The 25,330-nt window shown below is 36.8% G+C and overlaps 1 protein-coding gene across 1 annotated transcript; it reads left to right on the top strand.

The window, feature by feature from the left end:
* Window positions 1-1,462: 1,462 nt before the first annotated feature.
* LOC122296206 (G patch domain-containing protein TGH) lies at window positions 1,463-23,469 on the top strand. Its single transcript, XM_043105697.1, has 16 exons — window positions 1,463-1,826; window positions 2,491-2,581; window positions 2,674-2,768; window positions 5,654-5,757; window positions 6,962-7,023; window positions 7,115-7,189; window positions 8,888-9,039; window positions 9,625-9,700; window positions 9,845-9,928; window positions 10,076-10,153; window positions 16,924-17,068; window positions 17,902-18,391; window positions 19,613-19,897; window positions 19,977-20,105; window positions 20,764-20,982; window positions 22,411-23,469. The coding sequence occupies exons 1-16, from the start codon at window positions 1,692-1,694 to the stop codon at window positions 23,200-23,202; spliced, it is 3,012 nt and encodes a 1,003-aa protein (XP_042961631.1). The 5' UTR covers window positions 1,463-1,691; the 3' UTR covers window positions 23,203-23,469.
* The last annotated feature ends 1,861 nt before the right edge of the window (window positions 23,470-25,330 follow it).

The raw sequence follows: 25,330 nt of genomic DNA, 5'->3' as shown, positions 1-25,330 counted from the left end.
GAGAATAATGAAACCTTGATGAAGACGATGCTAAGAAACGAGCGCCTCGACTGCTACTCGGGGGGTCTGTCAGGGGTTTGGAGGATGATGGAGGGGTCTTTGTCGAGGGTTTCGATTTTGGAGGGAGGATGAAATGGTTTCTGTCTGGGGTGGAAGACCAGTAAAGGCGTTGGGGGAAAAAAAGAAAAGTAAAAAGCCAAATGGAAACTCCACATCAAGCGGAACTTCACAACGGGATCACGGAAAGTATAAAAGGGCCAAAATTACATTTTCATTTTTTAAGTAAAACATCATCCTTATACTACATATCTGTTAAAAGAAAAAATCTATTCATTATTATTTTTCTCGTCATTCCATACTATAATATTAAATGATAAATTTATAAATAAAATATAATAAATAATTTTTAATTATTTAATACTACATTATGAGATGACTTGCTAATATACACCATATCCGATACAAATGCGGACTTTTTTCTATTTGGATCATGCAACTGATGGTCCAACCGATCACTACAATTGTAATTTTTTTTTAAAAAAATATTCTTTTAATATTTTAAAAATATTTATAATATGTTTTAATAATATTCAAACCATTATGAAATAAAACAGAAAAAAAAAGTTCTATCCAACTCATCGTTCCCGTTCATCCTTTCAATCACATGTGGTAGAATCCTAGTAGGACGACTCAATACATTTTAGGGCCTAAGGTTAAAATTTTGAATGGGACTCTTCTTTTTTTTAAAAAAAAAATGAAATAAATTTATTTTTATTTTTACATTACATTTTATTTAAAATAACATCTATATATAGTTTTGCAAAGTAAAATTATCGATTAAAATTTTACATCATATTTTTAACTGATAACTAATTTTATTAGAAAATTTTTTATTTAGAGAGGATTTTATCAAATCTAATTTTACAATACATGCTTTAAACTCTTAGGATCTGTTAGGGAATACAACTCTTCTTACATATTTTCAAATATTCTCAAATTCAACTTTTTCTCTCTTATTTCACAAAATCTAATAAAATATCTTAACTCAAATTATTTCATTACTATTCACATATATTTTGAGATATTCTTAGTATCTAAACAAGTTTTAAAAGTAATTATAATCATTATTATCAATAAAATTCTATAAACAACCTATACATTTGAGAAAAAGTGAGTCATTGCCTCTTCAAATGATTACAAAAACTTTTAAGAAAATTCAAAAATTAGATTTTACTATTTATAATTTTTACATTACATATTAAATTACTCATGACAAAAAGAGAAGTATATTCTTAAAATGAGAGTATATGAAATAATTATTATGTGGGATACTTTTAAGACTAATAATAATATAATATCTATTTAATATTTTTGATATTTTCCATTAAGTTAATTAATTTTTTTAATTAAGTATTTTTTTCTTATTAAATAATTATATTTAAATTATTTGTTTTTGGGCATTCTTCCACCAGGCGCACAATTGCCTAACCTGTCCGATGGAAGAGCCGGCCCTGAATCCTAGCTAGGGCTCTCTGTCTACACTCTCCCACTGCGAGGGCTCTCTTTGCTCTGCAACCATATCTACTATGTTGTAGTTCGTTAGGATTTAATCCATCTCCTAAATTCTCGTCTTCTCTACTCTGGTTTCGACAATCAGAGCTTTAATTTGGTTACTGATAATTTCACGAAAAATGGACTCTGATGGAGACGATTACGTGTTCTATGGGACACCGATAGAGCGGGAGGAAGAAATCAGCAGCCGTAAGAAGAAAGCTGTGGCCAAGTCCTCTGGTCACCTCCGAAGCCTCCCTGTTTGGAAGCAAGAGGTACGGTCACATTTTCCTAACCCCTCGTTCAAATTTTCTTCCTCTTGTTTGGTTCCTGGGAAGCTCAGGAAAGTAAAATTGGAAGAAGATTTGAATGCCTTCTATGTTTTTTTTTTGGGTTGCGATATAAGATCCGAAGTACATACACATTGAGTCTATGTAATTGCGTTAGGATGAGTTTTGGCTTTTGTTTGTCTGGACCTGGAGAGCGTGAAAGTATTTGCCTTGGAAATCTAAAATGGCATTATAGTTAAAATGTCATCCTCTCCAGAAGGACTTTGGAAATGGGAGTCCTTTAGGAGAAAACAACAGATTTTAATGGCCTTTTACACATATGCATGTTTATAATAATGTTTTAGATGACTGCCAATCTACAGTGACCATTTTTCTAGCTAGTTTTATCTAAAACACTGGTGAAAGATCATATTCATGTAGCATGTGTTATAGCAAGCCTATAGATTTTGAATTGCATGTGAACTGGCTGATAGTTGGATTTATAACTATATGTACCTGGTTTGCAGATCATTGTATTGCTTTGAGTAAAAGCTAATAAAAGATTTCTCAAGTGTTTTGCTTAGGATTTCATAAGAAAAAAGAGATGACGTCTTTGATAATGCTCTTTTCAAACTGATCCTGATTCCTTGTACTCTTACTTTTCCTCCAGGTTACAGATGAAGAAGGGCGACGAAGATTTCATGGAGCATTTACAGGAGGGTTTTCTGCTGGTTATTACAATACCGTGGGGTCCGAAAAGGGTATAATTTTAGTTTATATTTAGAAGAAGTAAAATTTCTAAATTAAGACTCGAGTGTAGAATAATGTTAAACACTGCAAAACAAATGTGCAGGGTGGGCTCCACAGTCATTTGTATCATCCCGAAAAAATAGAGCTGAAGTCAAGCAGCAGAGCATTTTGAACTTTTTAGATGAAGACGAAAAAGCTGTATGTTTTTATCTTATCTTAGCCGAGATGCTGGTTTGCTAAAAGTTTGTTTTTTCACTTAGCAACTGTCAACTTCATGGATTGTTGTTGGAGGTTCTAGCTGTTGGAAATGTGGTGCATGTTTGGACATGGTTGATACATGTTCTATTTTACAACTCTGGTATGAATATCGATGAGGGAAGTAGGCTAAAAATGGCATGGAAATTAATAGACTTTGTGAAATTTTTTATATTTTGTATTGCAATTGTTCATTGTGTTATTCATGACCCAAGGTTATGAAAAATTCTTAATTCTGTGGGGGTTTTGAAGATTGTCTACCGTGCACTTTGTTGGGAGTTTAGAGGTTGCACTTTTTTTGGGAGTTTGGAGGGGAGAGGACAAAGTGGGATAGAGAGGAGAAAAGAGAGAATTTTGATTCCTTTGTTCGAATGTTTTAATAATAATGGGAGGGGCAAGTGGACTGTTCAGTGGGAATCTCTCTCATCTTGCTTGTTTATAGAGTAGACAGGAGGGCAAAGGACGAGTACGATGTAAATTGAGAATGGGGAGAAATTTGTGATCAATGTTTGTAATTGTTGAAGTTTGATAAATTTTTAAGGGGCTTTATGGGTTTTGTCTCGGAAGCATCAGTACATATAGGGTACATATAGACATGATACAAATATGATGATATGTCGAATGGAGGGAGGGAATGGACATGTATCTGATACAGAGTATGGCAGAGAGAGCTTCCTAGTGATGCAGATTCTAAAAAAAAAAAAAAGCATAATAGATGCTGAGTGTAAATTGAGTAACTAAATGGATATAAGCACTCCTATACTTTGGGTTCTTTTAGGTGTCAGCAATATGTTTCAATAGGAAAATTATCTGAAGAAGATTTGCCATTTACCTGTGAGTCACTTCTGTTTCATTTTTTCCAGCCAATTTCTTTTGTGACAAGGAAGCTGCACTTCCATGGAAGTATATGACTTTTAGTGACTTTTTAGTATTATGAATGCCATAGATACAGATGACATAGCTTAGGAAATGTAAAGAGACTACATGTATTTCTTCACAAAAAAATTATAAAGTGCTAGTGAAAGCATTCTATTTGTAGTTTGAAGGATTATTCTGTAGTACTAAAAACAAGGGTAAGGGATTATGCTAGCTAAACATTAGGGGTGGGTGGCGGGGCACTGCCCCCCACCACCATCCGTCCACCGTCCTGGCCCTACTTGGGTGGCATGGGCAATCCCGCATGGGTTCCCCCCCCCCCCCCCCCCCCCCCCCAAAAAAAAAAAACCCCCAAAAGGAAAAAAAAAAACCCCAAAAGGGAAAACACCTAGCGATGCCTCGGAGGGGCGTTGGTTTAGGCTCGAGGTGCGGCCCACCCCCCTCCCCCCCCGGGGGAACCCACCCCAGGCCTAGGCTTAAGCCCAGCCCAAAAATATATAATTTTTTTTTATATATAAATAAACAAGTTTTATTGATAAAAGAATGGCAAGGCCAATAACAAACTCTAATGCCCTAAGTAGGTAGGCACATTAGAGGCAAGAAAATCATGAAAGACCATGCCATTAAAATCCATAGCAATGACCCAATTACGAAGAGTTCTAAAAAATAAAACTTTAAGCTCCTCCAACGATCTTTCTAGGTCTTTGAATGTCCACTTATTGCGCTTCTGCCACAAGCACCACATAATGCATAGAGGGATCATCTTCCAAATTGCTTTGATCGGTTGCCTGCCTTTATGTTTGTCCAGCTAGCCAAAGCTACCTCCACGGTCTTCGGCATAACCCAGGCCAAATCCACTCGAACGAATACCTCATTCTAGAGAAACCTTGTTGTATCACAATGCAAGAGGATGTGGTCTACCGACTCTCCCCCTCTTCTGCACATGCAACACCACTCTGTATATATATATACATATATAAATAAATTCGTTACCAAAATGATGTTGTTTTGATAAAGAATTTTTATAAGGGAAAACATGAAACCACTTTTTTTTTTTTTTTTTTTTTGGGGGTGGGGGTTATGCTTGCCGCTGCAGTCTCTCTCTCTCTCTCTTTCCTCTCTGCAGCACTGCCTCTCAGACTCTCTCTCTCTCTCTCGTAGTTGTAGCGGCTACACGGCCCGCGTCCTCTTCTCCTCCTCGACTTCTCCCTCCTCTTCTTCTCAAACCCTCTCTCCCTCTCACATGGCCGTGGGTTTGAGAAATTGCTTTTTCTCATTTAAGTTTTTATTTTTTGTTGTTTCTGATTTGTTGTGTATTGTGTTGTGGATTTTTTTGTGAATTTTCTCTTTTCTTTGAATTTTATTTTATTTTTCCCAGTTGTGACAACGTGGGTGGTCAGTGGAGGGGGGGTGGATGGACTAGGGGTCTGCCCCTGCACCCCGGCACACGGACAGGGGGCCCCCGCCCTTGGAATGTGGTGGTGGATTCTGGGGGGCAACCCAAATGCGGGAAGGGGTGCGGGAAAGGGGCAAACCTTGCCCTGGGGTTTACTTTAATATGAACATGTAACATTTTGCTTTAATAGGGGTGTTAGAGGGATGGAGGGGGTCTGCGTTTAAGAATTACTATTTAAAAATTAGTTAGCAAAAAGATAAATAAAGAAATAGCATCACACAATTGAAACTTATTTATTTATTAATTATGATGGCATTGTGTCTCATGGAAAGAGTATTTTCATTGATGCATAGAAGAGCTCAAGTTATAATTGGTAATATTGTAAGCCTTGTGCTGAACACATCTATTTAAGAAGTCTAACAACAGGCATGGTATACAGAGATTGAGGAAGCTATTTTGTTGAGATTATAGTTTTAAATATATTATTCTACATGTTATAAAAAAAATTACAAGATTCTTAATCAACTTTTTTTTATTTCTTTGTTTTCACATTTAGGAATTGGACGGTCAATCACTTGGGACATCTATGCAGTTCGATACATTTGGATTTACAGCTGCAGAACTTGCTCGTAAACAAGCTGAAAAGGAACAACAACAGAGGTTAAGTTTCTTTAACTGTGATAATTTATATCAGTATTTTATTTGATGCCTATCTTTTGGTTAAGCAAGTTGACTTGCAAGTGTTGGAACTTGGGATTCCGTGGACTAAGCTAAGTAGTAGCATGTATTACATCATCCTTGGCCAACCCAACCATATGGTGTGAACATAATTTTAGCTATACAATGAAGGAAGTCAAGAGTCTGATTTATTTGGACATAGGACTGAGACTGAATATTGGATGTGTTTGATCCTTTCTCCAACAATTAAGATTTGGAAACTATTGATGCTAGAGTGTACTTGTAGATGGGTGCCAAGATACCCTAATACAGGGACACCCTAGAAAATGTTCTTATGCTTGGTGTTCTAAATGACAGAGAGGATATAGAGAGTTGATTCGGTCTTCCTCTTAAACCGAGTTAGCCTAGAACTCGCAATGTATGGGCTTATATTTTCTTGATCTACTTTTTATTTACCACCTCATAATTCACAATCTTTTGATTATTTTTGTCAAAGACTTATAAAAAGGATTAGAGAATAAGTAATCCGTGTGGTTTCAATTTTGATCGAATCAACCCATTCATTAACATTCTATTAATTAATTGTTAAAAATGCTGACTTGGCATGCCATGTGTCGTGAAAATAAAAAAAAAAAAAAATATCTAAAAGTAGAAGAAAAAATTAAAATTGAAATAAAAACTAATAAAAAATTTAAAAATATTGATATTAAAGTATAGGGATCAATCCTTCCAAAAGCCAAACAAGATGGATTATTCAGCATTTTACACCATAAAAATGTATATCAATTAAAGCTTCAACTGAGAAACTAAAAAGAACGTTAGCTAGACTACAATCACCCCGGGGATTAGTTGGGACTTTGTTCATGGACACCCGGTGCCAATTAAAAAAAAAAAAAAAAAAAAAAAAAACTAGACTACAAGCAAAACAAAAGAAAAATAAGTATGGATCAACATATGCACAAAAATTAACCTTTGTTTCTTTCAATACTTAATTAAAATTAAGTATTAATTTATCTTTCAATTGCACTAACCAGCATGCACTCACCATATGAGTCTCTTATGTAATGCCTTCTCTTTTGAGAGTTCTAAGTCACTGTTGGGCACGCACACACAGTTCTACTTCCTAAATACATCAGCATGAAATGTCTTGCTGGTCTGTTTATGATATATTTGTTGTGTATTGCAGGCCATCAGCTATTCCTGGGCCTGTTCCTGATGAAATAATTCTTCCAGTCACAGAGTCTATTGGTTTGTTTCAGTTAATATAGATTGATGCCTGTGATAATGGTAACTTTGATACAAATTCTAAGATACGCCCCTGTTTGCTGCTTTTGAATAGGTGTAAAATTGTTGCTGAAGATGGGATGGCGACATGGTCACTCGATTAAGGATTCCAATGCAAACTCACAATATGGTATTTCTTTATCCCAATTTGAGTTATGTTTTATTATTTTTATAAGAATATGTTTTGTTTTCACAATAATGATTTCCATTTTTCACGCCAAGTTTTCAAACTGTATTCTAAACCACCAAAACCAACAATTGGGTACCCTAAACTATCAATTTCTTTAATTTGCACCTCCATCCAATTCATCCTTGAAACATCACAGAACCTTAAAATTTTTAAATGAATCGTCTTAAATACCTTCACTAAAATTGAATAAAAGAAACAAAAACCCCTAGGGGTTGGCTCAAGTGGTAAAGACCTTGGGCTTGGGGGTATGCTCCCCTCAAGTCTAAGGTTCAAATCCCCTTGGGTGCCAACAATCTCTAGGGGCCATCGAACTACAGATTTTCTCGTTGAATTACCCGAGGTGCACTTGCGGGAAACTCCTTGCAGAGGGCCTGTGCACCCCTGGGATTAGTCGGAACATTGTTCTTGGACACTTGGTGCCAATCAAAAAAAAAGAAGAAGAAACAAAACAAAAATAAAAAAACATAATAAAGAGCAAAAAAAGAGGAGGGCAGCCTGTGTTTGGCCACCTTGAGCCTCCCCTTGGGCAACCCTTATAGGCCCTAGCAGGCCATCTCTTGTGGGTGCCTGGATCTTTTTTTATTTTATTTTATTTTTACTTTCATTATATTTTAGTGTCATTTTATTGAAAATAAAAGGTAGTTAGACTATTCTACTTTATAGGGAGGGTATTTTAGAGGGTTCACTCATAGATTTAAGGTTTAGTCATATTTAACGGATCAGTTGGAATGTAGGTGCAAATTGAAAGAGATGGGCACTGTAGGTTACTAAGTTTTTGGTTTTGATAGTTTGGGGTGCAATTTGGAAAATGGCGGTGTTAGTTTGAAGGTGCTAACTGAATTCTTCCTTGTAATTTTTTGGAAAATGCTATTCATCATCCCTAATGTGGCATCAAATGATTGGCAAATAAATGATTTTTTTTTTCCAAAGTAGGTGAAAAATAAAAAAAATTAATTTTCCAAAAATTTGATGCCACATCCAAGGACGATGGTTAATAGGAAGTTGAAAAGCGTTACTCAAATATATATATTTTATTTAATCTGGTTATAGGTTTTTGGTTTTCATGTTGATGTTCTTATCTGAAGAGTTTCCTGTTTCAGTCTGAGACAGCCTGGGGCTTAGAGTTCTAGAAATTAGTACAGGGGTCTGTATAAGCATATGCACAGAATGCCTGCAGCTTGTTAGTAGTTTGTGTTACTGGATGAAATAAGTATGCTACCTTGTTTCATTTATTTTGCTATAATTGGCTGGACATTTATGCATAATGGGTTTTTCACGTGTAACAGTTCCCCTCGCAAATCTTAGATTGTGGGGTTTGGAACTATCAGACAATGATTCTCTGTGAAGTCTGTTCAAACACCATAGTGTTGATACACATTGAATTCGATGCTACATTCTTCTCTAGAATATTTTTTTCTCAAAAAAAAGACATTCTTCTCTAGAATATTCTTCAAGTTTGCCATTCTATCTTCAGCACCTCAACAGAAAAAAACCTAGTTTTTTGGTTAAGCTGGAGTTGAAATCACATCAATTTTATGGTTTCATCTGATTATATTATGGTTCAGTGCAAAATTTCCTAGTTTAGTTAGATTTCAGCACAAACATATCTAACTCCATGTCTTCATTATTTACTCACAGATGCTCGGAGAGAAGCTCGTAAAGCTTTCTTGGCCTTTTCTTCTGATGATGCAAAATTACAGCTTGCTGAATCTGAGCCTGTCAAGTGCAACATTGAAAATTCTACGGAACAGCCTGCTAATGATGATGTTCTTTCATACGAAAGCACACCTGTGAGAAATTTTCCATATATAGATCAATTGATGCATGAAGAACTGATCTTTTAGGAATTTTTTCTCAACAAGTTATTCTATGGATTCACTCAAACTTATGCCCATTTATCTATATGTCTTAGCGTAGTAATTTTTTTAGCAGGTTGATCTTCCAACTCCAATAAGTTTGTGGAGCCCCAAAGTGGTTCCATTGTATGTGCTAGAAAATTTTCTTATAAAAAAAAAAAAAATGTGCTAGAAAACTTCCTCCTGGACCATGGCCATCCTTTAGCCTGATGTGAGTGATTTTTTTAAATGAATTGCAAAGTCACTGTAGAAAAGCCATTATAGTTGAGAACAAAACTAGTGGTCAATGGAATATTATGACTATCTGGCCTCACTAATGATTTTGTAATTGTTTTGAGAAACAATGCAAAATATTGAAAATATCAAATGCTTTTTTACCTTGGCATAATATCATGTGACCACGGTCTCAGTTGCTTTTGCCCAAGGATCTTTTAATGCAAGATTTTTATATTGTTGCAAATGGTTACATTTAAGTTCCTGTTGCAGCTAAATAAAATATCTGATCTTTTCTTACTTCAGGTTTATGTGCTCAATCCAAAGCAGGACTTGCATGGTCTAGGTTTCGATCCTTATAAGCATGCTCCTGAGTTTAGGGGTATGTCTCTGAAAGTATATCTGGTTGCTTTAAAAAAAATAAAAATAAGAAGAAACATATATCAGGTTGCTGCTTACTCTATGATAGCTACGATGCAACCATATCTTAAATACTCTTTTTGTTTTAATTTTTACATGTGTTCAGAAAAGAAAAGATCTCGTATATGTGGGAAGGAGCCTGGAAATCGAAAAGCATACATGGCCAAAGATAATCTTTTTGGTTTCAAGTGTAAGATCTATCATCTGATCTGTTGGTGTACATGCCATAATTGGCTAGAGTACTTAGATTTGGATCTTGATCTGATTCTTGTTTTGTTTCAATTGTATGGATTTCTTTTCTTGAGTTCAATTTGACTGATTAGCTTGAATTCAACAGCTGGAAATGTTGCTCCTGGTTTTGGCATTGGAGCACTTGAAGAACTTGATGCTGAAGACGAGGATGTCTATGCCTCTGGTCAGTATTTCAAATCAGAATTAAGTGATTTGTCTTGCTAGGATCGAGTCTGTTTGACAGAGTTTTATGCAATGTTTAGGAGACCAGGCTTGACTTGCTGGTCCAACATGTTTGGCTATCCATCACTCCTAGTTTTGGTCAAGTAACAAGTTAACTCCACAACCATAGGGTTCAATATTGTTATCTTAAGGAACCAAGGCTTAGAAAAGGAAACTGCTGTACATATGAAGTTTCACTTGACCTGGGCAATTTAGACATTAAACTCTCAAAACCTCACAATGAGTCCCATGGAGATTGAATCCTAAGTTAAGTCATGGTATAAGGTCCCAGCCACACCAGGCTACATTTGTTGTTAAGACTTTTATATTTCCTTTAATAAGTAATTCACATATGAACCAAGAAAATGGCGTGCACATGTGAAACAATATGAATACTGTGGGATTTGTTTCTGGTATTTTTGTAAAACTTTTCATAAATTATCTCAAGACTGGGAAAAAGTTTAAAGGTTTACCCATACGTCATTTCTGCTGGTCTACTAGAAGCTGTTTTATTTTTTCATACAATCAACAATAAGGATATTTATGATGTCATGAGGAGTAATGACTACATGATCTGATTGCAGTGAGATTTTTCTGCTGATTCAACTTGTAGTTCACCTTGCTTTCCATTTTGAGTTTCTATAATGCTCATGCCCATAATTTTTTTTGTTGGTAGCCACCCTTTTTTCCTCTTTGTATGAGTACCTCTACTGTTCTCTGTTCCATCTCCTCCGATGATTATCGCTGGTGCTCACCATCTCCTCCAAGGAGTGTTCTCGGTCAAAGGAAAGAAGGATTATGTTAGACTTCCTTGTTAGTAGAAGCATGTATATCGCCCAAAGATGCTCGAATGGTTATGAGAGATATTTGGCCATGGTAGAATATGTGGACGATGGGAGAAGAGGATTCATTATCATCCCCAGAGAAGTAGAGGGAAGGGGCTAGAAAAGGTTGGGCATGGTGAGGCTTGTAGTAGTGTAGACTAGAGACCATTGGTGTAAATGTTTAAAAAAGTGGCCAGCTCTCTTAAACAGCAAATGCTGATGGTGGTTGCTCCTGGGAAGGATACTGCTAAGAGGTGGTCATGTCTTAGTGCCTTGTTTCTGCCATTGCAGGAGACCAAAGCAGACGTAAGTGCAGATGAAGACTGTTTGGGACTTACAGGGGAATTGATACAGAATGAGAGGGACAATATCAGTATTTGTGAGAAGGTAGTGACCATTGTGGAGATGTGCCAAACAAAGTTTGATACGCCACCTGTCTAGAAGTTATGTAAGAAGGGAGGGTGGCTTGTTGTTCAAGGGAGTAGGTACAGTGAAGCTGACTTTAGAAAGTGTCAAAACTGATCTGTTGAATTTGAGGAAAGTGTTTGATGGTTTAATATAGAAGATTGACGTGGGTTTGGGCTTGGGCTTGGGCTTGGTTGTGAGCATGGAGAAGCACTGGCCGGTACAAGAGATAGTCATGGGATCGTGTAAGCATGGGCGAGGAGGAAGAAGAAAAATTGGATGATTGGGCCACAACATTCTCGGGCCAAGAAAGGGAAGATGAGAGCCCAACCCAAATTAAGGTATTTGGCCTAGAGATGGCTTGTCAAGGAATTGCCAGGTCGCTCTCTTTTGAAACGGGTTCTACCTTTGGAGCAATGAAACAGCCGACAACTTTGATTTGCTTGTCGATGGTTGTACATAAATCATGGCCAAAAGATTGCAACTGGGTGGTTGGTCTTTGACCAACAATTTTCTAGTCGTGGCGTTAGTGACAAGAAAGGAAAAATACAAAGCTCGGCAGCAGAAATTGACGGTTAGATAGTTGACGATGAGGAGGACAAGAATGGTAACTCACTTGAGACAGCATTAGGATCGGCCAAATTTGCAAAAGAGGATATGTAGTATTTGATTTTGATGGGACTGAACGATGAGAGTGAGGGGGTGCCTCGGCAAGTTTCAGGTCTTGGCTTGGACGTAGTAGATGGGCCATTTGATGATGTCTGGGAGGAGCCCATCCCTTGAATTCCTTAAATCCAAATTGATTAGTAAAATGATGGTGTTGGATTGGGTTATTCACAAAGTAAAGGAGATCCAACATTGTGCAAGGCTCTCACGTGATGGTTTTGAGGACCAATTTTTGGCCTTACTCATTGCCATTGAGGACTGGATAGACCAATCCAAATTATGAGGCGAGTACAATTCAGCTAAGAAAAGAGACAGCTAAAAACAATTGCTTGGTCGGCCAACTATGAGGCAAGAGGAGGAGTTCTAGTAGTGGGAAGTCAAAGGAAGGGCAAAGACAGTAGTTTTATAAAGCCTAAGGCTGGTTTGGATGTTGAGCTGAGTTTAGTTTTTTATGAATAGTAGTGAGTTGAGATAGTGTAGTGAGTTCTGTGGGGTCCACATAAGATGAGTTTATATGTATTTAGATATTAAGATGAGTATAGTACTATTTATGGGAAGTTGAAAAAGGTTGTGGATTCCACGTGTAAAGAGATTTTGAATTGAGATGAGTTTAGTAATTTAAGAGTTGTGTTTGGATGTTAGACTCAGCTTAAAATTAGACTGAACTGAGTTGATCTTAGTGCAATCCAACAACCAAACTAGCCTGAAAATTGTCTCGTGGATTTTTAAGGTGGTTGAATGACATTGAAAAGTCTCGCAAAAGTAGAAACCAGCTTTGCAAATGTAAAGCTAACATCATATGTTTGCAAGAGACAAATCTGAAACTTCTTAAGTACATTAAGTGGTTTGTGGGGCTGTCAACAAGTGGGTTGGTCTTATTTACCATCTAATGGGGCTTCTGGGAAAGATCAAGAGTTTCCCATCTCAACCCAACCATGGTGGGGTTTTCTGATTTTAATTTTGAGGAAAACTGATTGGATATTCCTCGTTGGTGGCACTTTCACTTGGACTAGGAATGGAGAGCACCACTCTTTGTCGAGTATAGATAGATTCCTTGTATCCCCAAATTGGGAAGCACACTATCTAGATCTAATCTTAAAACAACTTTCCAGGTTGTGCTCAATCTTTGATTGTGGCCGCATTATTGGAGGCTGAAGATACTTAAAGTTTAAAAATGTGACTGAAATCTGAAGGCTTCATCACAGAGTTAGACAATGGTGGTCTTCCCATCAATACTATGGGGCTCCAAGCTACATCATGGCATGCAAACCCAAGATGCTGACGAAAGATTTGAAGGCTTGGAATGAGCATGTGTTTGGCAATGTGGAGTACTAGGAGAACTCTTTTGGAGGAATTTCAGGGTTTGGAGGGTCTGCAGGAGATGAGGGATCTCTTTCAAATAGAGAGAGGACGTAAAGCCCATAGGAATATGGACCTGGAAAGTGTTTCCTTAATGGAAGGGATTTCTTGAAGACAAAAATCGAGGGCTTTATGGTTGAGGGAGGGGGATAAGTGTACCAAGTTTTTCCATTGTGGCAAGCTTGCATGGTAGGAACAATGTCATTGAGACGATGTGGATGAAGTGGCAACTTCGAATCTTCCAATGATCATGATGCATATGGTCAGTTATTATGAGCACTTAATTGTATAGATTATCAATACAATTCACTTGGAGACCGAAGATTTGATAGAAGCATTCAAATCCTTACTTAAAAAAGAAAAAACGAAGCATTCAAATCCTTAGATCAACAAGAAGCAAAAGTAAAGTGCATATCTGGTAAAGAGCATGTCTGGTGACAAAGCTCCAGGTTTGGATGTGTTCACTATGGCCTTTTTTTGAATTTGCTAGGAGGTGATCGAAGATGATGACATGGGGGTCTCTCATGAGTTCCATGAAATTGGAAGATTCGAAAAGAGTCTCATCACAACTCTTTTTGGAAAAGTAAGTCTCAACACAACTCTTATTCGTATCATTCCAAAAAGACCAGGTGTAGTAGGGTAAAAGACTATCACCTCATTAGCCTTGTGAGTAGGATGTACATAATTCTTCCAGAAGTCTTGGCAAATAGATTGAGCGCATTGATGGACAAGATTATACTAAAAAGGTAGATAGACTCTTGACTCAGTACTTTGCTAGTGGATGCTAGGAGAGTAGGCTTAAAATGAGAATGCCAGGATTACTGTGCAAGCTTGCTTTACATGCTCTAGAGATAGGTCCTTGGGGAGAAATGGCGTTTTCAAAAAAGTAAGTCTCAACACAACTCGTATTGCTATCATTCCAAAAGACTAGGTGTAGTAGGGTAAAAGACTATCACCCCACTAGCCTTGTGAGTGGGATGTACATTGAGTGTGTTGATGGAGAAGATTATACCGTAGCCCCTAGAATGCCTTTTTACCATGCAAGCTGGACATGGCAAGGGCATATGATCGAGTTAGTTGTAACTTCTTGCTTTACATGCTCTAGAGACATGGCCTTGGGCAGAAATGGTGTTCTTGGATCAAGCATTGTATCTATTCTATTCGATTCTCTATTTTGGTGAATGGGGCACCAATGAGATTCTTTAACAACTCTTGGGGTTGAGGCAAAGTGACCCACTATCTCCATTACTCTTTTTTTTTTGGTAATGGAAGCTTTTGGCAAAATGATACAAGTATCTTGGAGGGTGGATTCCTTTCTCAGCGGGGGAGACAAGTACCTGCACACTCGATATATCCTATCTCATGTTTGCAGATGACACAATCATCTTTCTTTCTTTTTCTTTTTCTTTTTTTTTTTTTTCTTTTTTTTTTTTTTTTTTTTTTTTTTTTGTGGAGCTAATCAAGAGCACATTAGAGTTTTGAGGGCTCTTCTCTCATGCATTGAACGGGTTTTGGATTGCAAGTAAATTTAGCAATGTTTGAAATGGTTCTGGTGGGAAATGTTCCTAATGTGGGGAAACTTGGCTATCATTCAATAGTGCAAAGTATCCTCCTTGGCTTTGAAAGATCTTTACCTCCCATTGGGTGCCTCCTTCAAGTCAAGGGCTATTTGGGTTAAGGTAATTAGAAAAAACAGAGCGAAGGTTAGCTAGTTGTAAGGGGAAGTATTTGTCTAAAGGTGGTAGGATTACTTGGATTAAGAGCAATCTATCCAACTTGCCTAATATCTCTTGCCTTTGTTTCTACTTCCCACTAAGGTGCCTCGATTGCAAATCTTTTAGACCTATCCAATGGCTTTCCTCAATGGAAGTCACTTTCTTTAGAGTTACTAAATTGGGAAGTTGAAGTATTCACCAAGTTTAAAAATCTTGTCCACTCTACTAGAGTGAGGGTGGGAGAGGCAGAAAAGATTGTCTGTCCTTCAAAGAAAGGGAAGTTCATGGTCCATTCATTCTATAAATATCCCATTATTTACTTATATAAAATAAATAAATCTCTCATTATAAACAATCCAAATCCTTTCCCATGGAAGACTAAGGCACCTCCAAATGCAGCTTTATACATATGCATGGCCTCCTTGGGGAAGATCCTCATCATAGTAAGGAAACGACATTTTAATTTATCAAAAAAAAAGTAAGGAAACGACATTTTATCATAATGGATTGATGTTGCATGTGCAATACGAGCAGGGAGATGGTTGATCATTTACTTCTTTAATCTACATGTCTTTGCAAGAATTCTTAATTCATGAGTTGTAGGGAGAGATTGTGATGTTGCCACAACTTTATGGAATGACTTCTTTGCTAGAGTGGGATTAGCTTGGATGATGCCGAGGGTAGTTGATTTCCTAGAAAATTGGAGAGGCTCATGTGGCAATCTACAAATCAGATCAATATGGAGGATGGTCCCCATTTTTCTTTGGTGGTGTCTTTGGAGGGAAAGGAGTGATAGAAGCTTCGAAGATCATAAGCGACAAATCATGAATTCCTTTTATCTCTTGACAATCATGCCTAGGTGTTTCTCTTGCATGTGTCCAGTGTACTTGGGCTATGCCTATTATCATCAATAAAATTCTTGTTTAAAAAGAATGATGTGTCTACCGACCTGATCGGTTATATGGATTGATGAAAGTTTGTTTTTAAACATTGGGTTTTCATTTTTTTCAAGAGCAATGGCTTTTCACATGTGCTTCTTTTCCTGTAATGTTGGATGCTGAGGGTGAAAGTGCTCTGAAGTTCTCAGTAAGTGATATTGTTACAATGTTATCGAATAATTAAATTCGAGTCTTCCCATCAACTTACGTTTTGGGTCAATTGGCCATTTCACATGGTATCATAGTAATGGTTTTGAGTTTGAACCTTGACCACACCTTATCCTCCATTCTAATAGAAGTTTCTCTGGCCAATTGATAGGGGGAAACCTGCCACACGTAATGGTGAATGCAAGAATATAGATTAAATGATTAAATTCAGCACTTCTCATCAAAACATGCCTTTGGGGCAGTTGGTTATTTAACAGCTATATTCCCAAGTAAAAATTTAATATATAATCTTGCAAAAAAATAAGAGTTGACAAGTGTTTTAGTTTTTCTTAATTTAAACCTAACATGAAATATATAGCTTATTATTGCCTTTGTTGCTTCTGATGTTACCATCATTCAATAGGAATTTGGTCCCCTTGAATTGAGTCTGCTTCTGTAAGTTGATCTTATCTTTGATGGTGGAATAATTTTGTTAACTATATGTAGTCCTGCTTTGTTAATTTCACTTTTAGTTACACTGATACTCGGTTGTATACACCCTGTGTACCTGGATGCATCTTTTCATTTTGTAATGATATTTTATTATTGATAAAAAAACATAGTTACCTTGATGCTCATGATCTAAGTTTATCTAATTAAAGTAAACTAGCCTTTCAGGTTTGGACCTCGTGGATACTTATGTTCAAGAAGTTGAAGAGCCATCTAGATTGATCACAGACAGTAAACAAAAGTTGGTTGCAAAGGAGCATGGTGTTCTTCCTGGCTTTAGAGTTGCATCAAATTCTGAGCAACAGTTGGAACGGTACTTCTCATTGTTGTTGTTGTTCCTACTACTACTAGATTTTTCCAATAAGATAGATAATATACTGTTGGAAAGTTTTGGAAATTTCAGACATAATGGAGGCTGAACAGGGTTAAGGCAATAAGGCCTAGGTTTAGAGGCTATGACTGCCGAAAGGAAAAGAAAACCTGGTTCTGATAACATCTAGAAGTGGAGAAGAATTGGAATAGTATTTCTTATTGTTTTTAAAATAAGGTACAATCTGCATGTCTTATAGACTACAATGATAGGCTAAAAGGAAAGAATAATAAAGGAAAGAATAACAAAAGGAAAGAATGACAATTGCTAACAAATCTCCTAGAATATCTCCTAAGAATATTTACATAATTACAGAAATTTCTCCTATAATCAAGGAGAGTTGACTGGATAAATTTGGAAACTTTCCAACATATACTACCACCATTAGTATTAGTTAGGCTCCACAAATTTCCAATAATAACAGGTCAAATCCCAGACCTCCATGAGGATACTTTGTATTAATTATAAGTATTAGTTATATAATGTATACAACTTGGTAGATGTCTTTTATTTGTAAAACACATGCTAGCTGATACTATTTTTTCTCCGTTAATCATTTCAGTCAAGTATTTATACTTGTGGATACATCTAGCACTCCTGTGGATTTTGGTTATGGCATATTTTCCTCCCTCCCCACCCAACCCCCCCCCCCCCCCCCCCACCCCAAAAAAAAAAAAAAACAAATATGCATATATTGTCATTTCCACTTGCTTCTCTCTTCACCCCTTCTGCCTTGTTTATAACTGGAGTATTATTATCTTTGAATTGTTCTTCAGGTTTGATGCTCCTGTAATTCCAAAAGATTTTGTACCCCACCACAAGTTTCCTGGTCCTCTTGAGACAAACTACAAGCTTGCTGATTCTCCTCCACAAGAGGTCCTTCCTCCAGAGGATAATAATCTGAAACTCTTAATTGAAGGGGTTGCAACTTTAGTAGCTCGATGTGGTAAATTATTTGAGGATCTCTCCAGAGAGAAGAATCAGTCAAATCCGTTATTTAATTTTCTTACTGGAGGAAATGGCCATGATTACTATACACGGAAGCTTTGGGAGGAGCGGCAGAAACGTAACAGTCAAAGCAAGCAGCAACTGGATGGAAAGTTGTCTTTGAGTACACAGAGGATGACAGCAGAGAGCCGTGGTAAAATTTTAGGGGAAAGGCCTTTGGATAGAAGCACTAAAGATTTGGGTTCATCTGTTGCATCTGCAGAAGTCATTCAACTTCAATTCAATCTTTCAGATACATTTACAAAGCCTGCATCATTCGTGAGTGCCATGCATCTTTTTAATCTTCCTTTTTTCTTAATAAGTAAAAATATTATATATATATATATATCAATAGGAGTAACCAAGTACACTGGATGTATACAAGAAAACACCTAGCCCATACTAGAAAGCCCATGAAACACTACCCAAAATACTTCAAGCTTGAATTAGAATGGAACACACCTCCCCAACCCCAGCCCCTTGTTCCCCATAAAACTAATCCTATACCCAAAAAACCCACCATGAGAATGTCTTCACAATGCCCTCCCTTTGGTCTTCCCTTGACTTGAGCTACCTCCCTTAGCATCGTAGTTGATTGCCATGAAAGATGCTTTATCTCCATGCTTTTCTTAAAATTTGATTTGGTTTCACGCGCGTGGCTCACCTCAATCGTAGTGAGGAGTGCTTTAATTTCGTCTTCATACCTATAAGCCCCAGGATTTGTTGAAACCTGTTAACTTTATTTAGAACCCAATCCAATGGCAACCGATCTATATCGTTTAATGGAGGAAGAGAAACCAGGGAAACGACATTATCCCCAAACACAGTACCCAACTGCACTCCTGAATCTAAACCTTCCTCCACACGAGGCACCAACGACAAACTTTCCTTCCCGCCATATGGTTGCTCAACAACTATATCGTTGCTGTCCATTGTTTTTGTCACCATTACAGGTTCCTCCCCTCCATCTACATTGCTTGTATGTGCTCTACCCCCCAACGATCCTTGCAATGCCACTTTGTCGACCCTACTACTCCCTTAGACATAGAACAGGTAGGGGAAGCACTACCTTTTGTTACCCCGTTTGCATCTTCTAGAAGAGGCTCGACAGTTTCTTCCAAGTACTCAAGACCCTGAAGGGACCCTCATCTTCAACTAAAAGTGGACCCTAGACAGAAGTACCAACCGCATTTGCAATTGGTGCCTGAGGCCCTACTGCTCTCTCAGGAGGCATAGATGACAAGCTACCAATGTCATGAGTGACACTAGCGTGGACAAAAATGCCAGCGTCCAAAGTCCCTGACTGTGACGGCGTTGCCGACACACTTGTGACCTTCAAACCCGAATGATCTACCCCCCGCCCTCCCTCATCCATTCTCGACCCATTTGTAATGGACCTTTCTCTTTAATTCCATTTCCTTATTTCACCGCTTTCTAATACTTGGTTTGATTTGCTTATAGAATGTATTATTTTTTTCATTTCTTAATTCTGGACTTTAGAGTGGGTTGCCTGAAGTTATGAAGCCTTTCGAAGATGACCCTGTAAAACAAGAAAGATTTGAGCAGTTCCTCAAGGCAAAGTATCAAGGAGGGCTTCGCTCTACTGATTCAAGTGGAGCTAGTAATATGTCAGAAGCAGCACGTGCTCATGAAAGATTAGACTTTGAGGCTGCAGCTGAAGCAATACAGAAAGGACAATGGGGTAAAGAAAGCAAGTTCTCTCCACAGCAGTTTGTGGATTTCTCAGCAAATGGAGGGATGCAGTTCACTTCTGGTGGACTAGAGGTATTTTTGAGTTGGTGAAATTTTAAATTTTAAATTTTTAGTTTCTAGTTTCTAATTCAATTTACTGATTTGGAAGCAGCAAGTCAAGGATTCTGAAGCTGATGATCTGGTAATGAAGAAAATGTTCCCGAAACGTGAAGAATGCCAGTGGCGTCCTTCACCTGTCCTATGCAAGCGCTTCGATCTCATTGATCCATATATGGGGAAGGTAGTATCATGTGTTTTCCCCTTAGTCTTCTTTTTTATTTTTTTCTTTCTTGATCTGCATTACCCAAGGACTCTATTTGCTTTTTTGGTTTTGTTTTATTTTCCTTTTCCCCCTTTTTCTTTGATTCCTTTTGGGAAGGATTTACCATTTTTTCTTTTCCTTGTTTATCCAATTCTTTCCCTTTCTTTCTGTTGACTGGAATGATTTGTGGTGCAATGTTCTTTTAGAATTGCATAGCAGCTACTTCGTTTCGGTTTATTTAGGTCTCTTGTGCAGATGCAGTGGGATATTATTTATCTTTCTAGGCATATTGAATCTGTACAGTGATAAGGACTGGAATATCGATTAGTCTACTATGTAATTTGAGTTTCCTTTTTCCACACCTACTTTTTGCCTCTCTGTTTCTCCTGTATTCTAGATTTTCCTGCATTGGTAATCCTCTCTCTCTCTCTCTCTCTTCTCCCTGAGGATAAGAGAGAGGGGTGGTTATTCAAATCTCCTTTATATTTTAATCCTTGTTTCACATTTGAAATGCAAGTGCAATAAATGAGTAGGTACTAAGTTTCCTCATCAGTCAATAGATGCACTATTAGAGCTGCTATATAATTTTTTTTTTCTCTAGATTTATATCAAATCGATTTATTTTTACTATTTGCAGCCACCTCCCGCTCCACGGATGAGGAGCAAGATCGATACTCTTATTTTTACATCAGATTCTGTTAAATCAACAAAAGTGGAAGAGACCCCAACTGCAAATAGAGACTCGCACCCTACACCCCAGTTTGACGTTCAAGGAATAAGGCAAGACGTGTCTAGCAAGGAAATTGAAGTTGAGGTGGAAGTTGAAAATGTTGAGAGGCCAGTTGACCTGTACAAGGTACTTTCCGTTCTGTAGTATCATATTTGTTATTTAATTTCTAGATATTTTAGGCAAGACGGTATTTGGCCTCTTTACCACCTGATATTTAATACTTATCTCTCCAGCATTGTAGTTTCTGATTTAAAAGTCAAAAAGATCTGGATCTCTGGAGCCTTTTCTTATATGCGAGGGTTATATCTGGAGCTTAAGCACCTATTCCTTTCTCTTGATTCTCTATATCAAAGCCTATCTTCTCGCTTGTCTCTCCCCTGAATTTCCAAAAGTTCATGGCCTTTAGTAACTACAACTGTGGACTTGAACATTTTGGGTTTGTTTTTGCACTATGAACTTCCTCGAATTACTTGATACACCATAACTAATTCACGATTCTGGTGGATGGGTTCATGTATATGGGGTATAGGATATAGTTGGCTTGGCTTTTAGGATATTGATGTACTTTTGGTATGCATCTGATAATATTGAGATATATTTTTGTAATGAATTTGGTTAATGATATTCATTATGATTTCTTCATATATACAAGGACTTACCAATAAAAAAAATACATACATTGGCTTTTATATGCAAAACAAATAATTGCTCTCTCTCTCTCTCTCTCTCTCTCTCTCTCTCTCTCTCTCTCTCTCTCTCTCTCTCTCTCTCTCTCTATACCCTAAAGCTGAATCCTGCTCGTAATGTATTGGTGCTTCTTCCAGTTTGGTTATTTATATGTTGATCAAAGAATGCTAAAGGCACGAGTTCACATCATATTATTTGTCCCACTATAGCAGGAAAGCCCATCTTTGATCTTTTCCCTTAGGAATGACTAACCCAAGATAGTGAAAATATTGTCTCTCAAGTTGATCTTATTTTCAACCCAGACTAGTTTCACTTCTTTTTTTTTTTTTTTTTTTATGATTGATTGGCATTGAGTGTCCGGGAACAGCGTCCCGACTAATCTTGGAGGTGCACAGGCCCTCGGCAAGGAGTTTTCCGCAAGTGCACATCGGAAAATTCAAGGGAAAAATCTCCCACTTTGATGACCCCTAGAGATTGTTTGTACCCAAGGGGATTTGAACCTTACACCTGGGGGGAGCATCATTTACCACTTGAGCCAACCCCTAGGGGTTCAGACTAGTTTCACTTCTATGCTGAGGGTTTACTGAAGTTTCAGTTCATAATTCTAGTACTGCTCACTTTAATTAGTTTGATGCTAAAGCTTTTATATGAACAAATTTTTTCTCTAGTATTTTGGCTACTGGTATTTAGCTTACAGGAGAGTCAACATATGTTCCTGATACTTCTGCAGTTGTCCATCTCTTGAATTTGACAGTGCATCTCTTTGGTTCTTGCAATTAACCACCTTCAGTATTTTAATTGCACCTGCGCATATTCCATCAGTATGATGTTAATTTGTTGCAAGACTAACCATCTTCAGTTGTGCAGGCTATTTTCTCTGATGATTCAGATGATGAAGGGGAAAGCATCAGTCTAAATAAAGTTGAGGATCCAGGAAAGAAGATTGAAGCGGCTACTACAACATTAAACCGTTTAATTGCTGGTGACTTTCTGGAATCCTTGGGTAAAGAACTAGGCCTAGAAGTTCCCCCTGAAATGCCCTACCCAACAAACAAGGCTCAGATCCCCGCTTCACAAAAAGAAGGCGTTGATACAGATGCAGGAGATGCCAATATCCTTCCGGTCCAAAATAAGCCTTCTTCCACTCCTATAAGCAGGACTCGTGTAGATCATGAGCAACCTCATGATCAGGAGATTGCTCAAGATGGCAGGTCTGGGAAAACTGAGTTCATTCATGGTAATTCAGACAGAACTGGTAGTATATATATGGAGACCAGTTCATCTGGGAAGAAATTTGACAAAGTCAATCCAGAAAAGCTTGCTCAAGAACATAAGAAAGCTAGAACACCCTCAGGCCGTCACCAAAATTGGAATGACAGTTCATCATCAGAAGATGAAAGGAGTAGATCAAAGTTGTCTGGAAAATATCGGCATAGAAGCAGTGGTTCAGATAGTGATTCATCAATTGATCATCGAGATCGACATCATTCTAGGTCAAAAGGGAGAAAGAAGGAATCGTCTCGAGAGAAAAGCAGCAGCAGCAGAAGACACTCAAAACATCATAAGCGGAGAAGCAGGGATTCTCCATCCAGATCTCGACATGAAAGCAGAAGAGAGCATGGAGAAGCCAAGAGAGAGAGACGCAAAAAGAGGGATTGAGAGCATCAAGGTTCTGTTTCCTTGCACTCGGAAGTCATTTTGTTTCAAGCTTTGGATAATGGGCATGGGAGGAGGAGGCAGCCTAATAGCTCACTTGGAAAGAATGCTTTATTATCTTGCACTGCTTGTAAAGCTTCATTTAGAAGTTTTTTGTTTCTCAAGGTGAGATGTAAGGCTTTCCAATAATGTTACTGAACAAACCGCAATTGAAATTTACGAATGCTTGGAAAGGGGGAAAAATAAAAATAAAAAAATCTTTAAGGAAAACGCATTACCTGTCAGTAAATATTATACCCAAAAAAAAAAAAAAAAAAAAAAACAGTTTTATTTTAGTGTTGTAATATGATAAACTTGTTTGCATGTTTTTTACTTCATTGTGTGTAGGGTAATTTTGTAAAACCTAAAAGTCTTCAATTTCTTCCAAGTTAATAATGTATTCTTTAGAAATTACCGTTTATTATTCTTATATATCTCCTTATTCGGTTTAGAGAGAGAGAGAGAGAGAAATCCCTTATTATGACTCCCCAGCGGGAAAAGGGGTTGGTGGCAAAGTTTGGAATACCGTTTTGATCAAGGTAATTGAAAGAAATGAATGTTTTGATATCAGCATCGTTTTGGGATGGTGATATCAGTATCATATTAGGATAGTTTATATATGAATAAATTATATATATATATAAATTATATTACAAAATAACAACAATATATGATACTAATAAAAAAAATTCATGTGCCACTTTTCAATATTAAGAGTTTTTAGGTTCAAACCTTATTTAAAATAGTTTCAATATAAGCCATCTCCTTTCCTAAAGAATTATTGTAAACTTGAATTCAAATGCTAAGTTTTAATATTAAGGGTCTTATGGTTCATATGTACTGAATTTTTTTAAGAATTTTATTGAAATTTTACTATTTAAAATGAGAGACATATATATATAAATTAGATTATATGTTTATATATATATATATATAACATTTATTATTGTTAATATAAATCTTCAAGAAAATAGTAAATATTAAATAAATATGGGGAAATCGATACATTAACTTTAAAATAATAAGGGTGTAAAGAGTCAAGGTGGTGGGCTGGTGTCTAATCACTAATGTCATGCTACGTGTGCGCAGGCCCCACCCCTCCTGGACTGATCCTCACTTTCTCTCCAGCGTACACAATTCAAATAGAAAGGGTATACCGATTGACTGACTATCACAAAAAATAAATAAATAAATAAATAAATAATGGAAAAAGAAAAGAGAAACACTAAGGCTAGCAAGGTCTCGATCGTGTATTTCATTATTATTTTTTTTTTCTCTTAGAGATTAAAGAAGCATTTTTTAATAATATTATGAATTATTTAAGAATATAAAAAATTAATAAAAGAAATTTAAAAAAAAAAAAAAAACAAAAATTGCTCTTCTCGAGACCGAACTCGTGCTAACACTTCTCAAAAGATAACCTTTATTTTGAGTTAGATTTTGAGTTAGATTTTACGAAAAAGCCCTTGCCTTTCACTTTAATTATAAAGTCACCCAACTCCTAGTTTTGACATGCCGGACCGAAATCTACGACTGAAACATTAAAAATCAGTTGGTATTAACCCAAACACTGAAAAATGATCAGTATTTGAAGATCTCTTCCGTGCTGATTACTGCTCTGGCACAATAAATTTCGGCCATTCCAACCGATACGGTATAATATTTAAAACTTTGGTTGGCCACGCTGCGTTACCACCATGATGCTTTTTACAGTAATAATAATAATAATAATAATAATATAATAATAATAATAATAATAACAAAACCTTTATTACAATTTTTGAGATTTTACTTTTGAGTCTTAGGCCTTGTATGGATAGTCAAATGAGATGAGAAATTTGTGAATAGTAGTGAGATAGTTTACATTAAGATTTTAGTAGATTTTGAGAAAAGAGAGAAAAAAATTGAATAAAAATATTATAAAATTAAAATATTGTTAAAAAATATTTTTTTAATATTATTTTTGTTTTAATTTTTTAAAAAATTGAATTATTTTTTATGTTTTATATGGAAGTTTAAGAAAGTTGTAATAATTAGATGAAAAAACATGAAAGAGAAATTGAAATATGTTCGTGTTCAAATAGTGTATGGA

Source organism: Carya illinoinensis, chromosome 15 (genome assembly GCF_018687715.1).
Source record: "Carya illinoinensis cultivar Pawnee chromosome 15, C.illinoinensisPawnee_v1, whole genome shotgun sequence".
NCBI lineage: Eukaryota > Viridiplantae > Streptophyta > Magnoliopsida > Fagales > Juglandaceae > Carya > Carya illinoinensis.
This window is presented reverse-complemented; position numbering and strand designations above follow the sequence as displayed.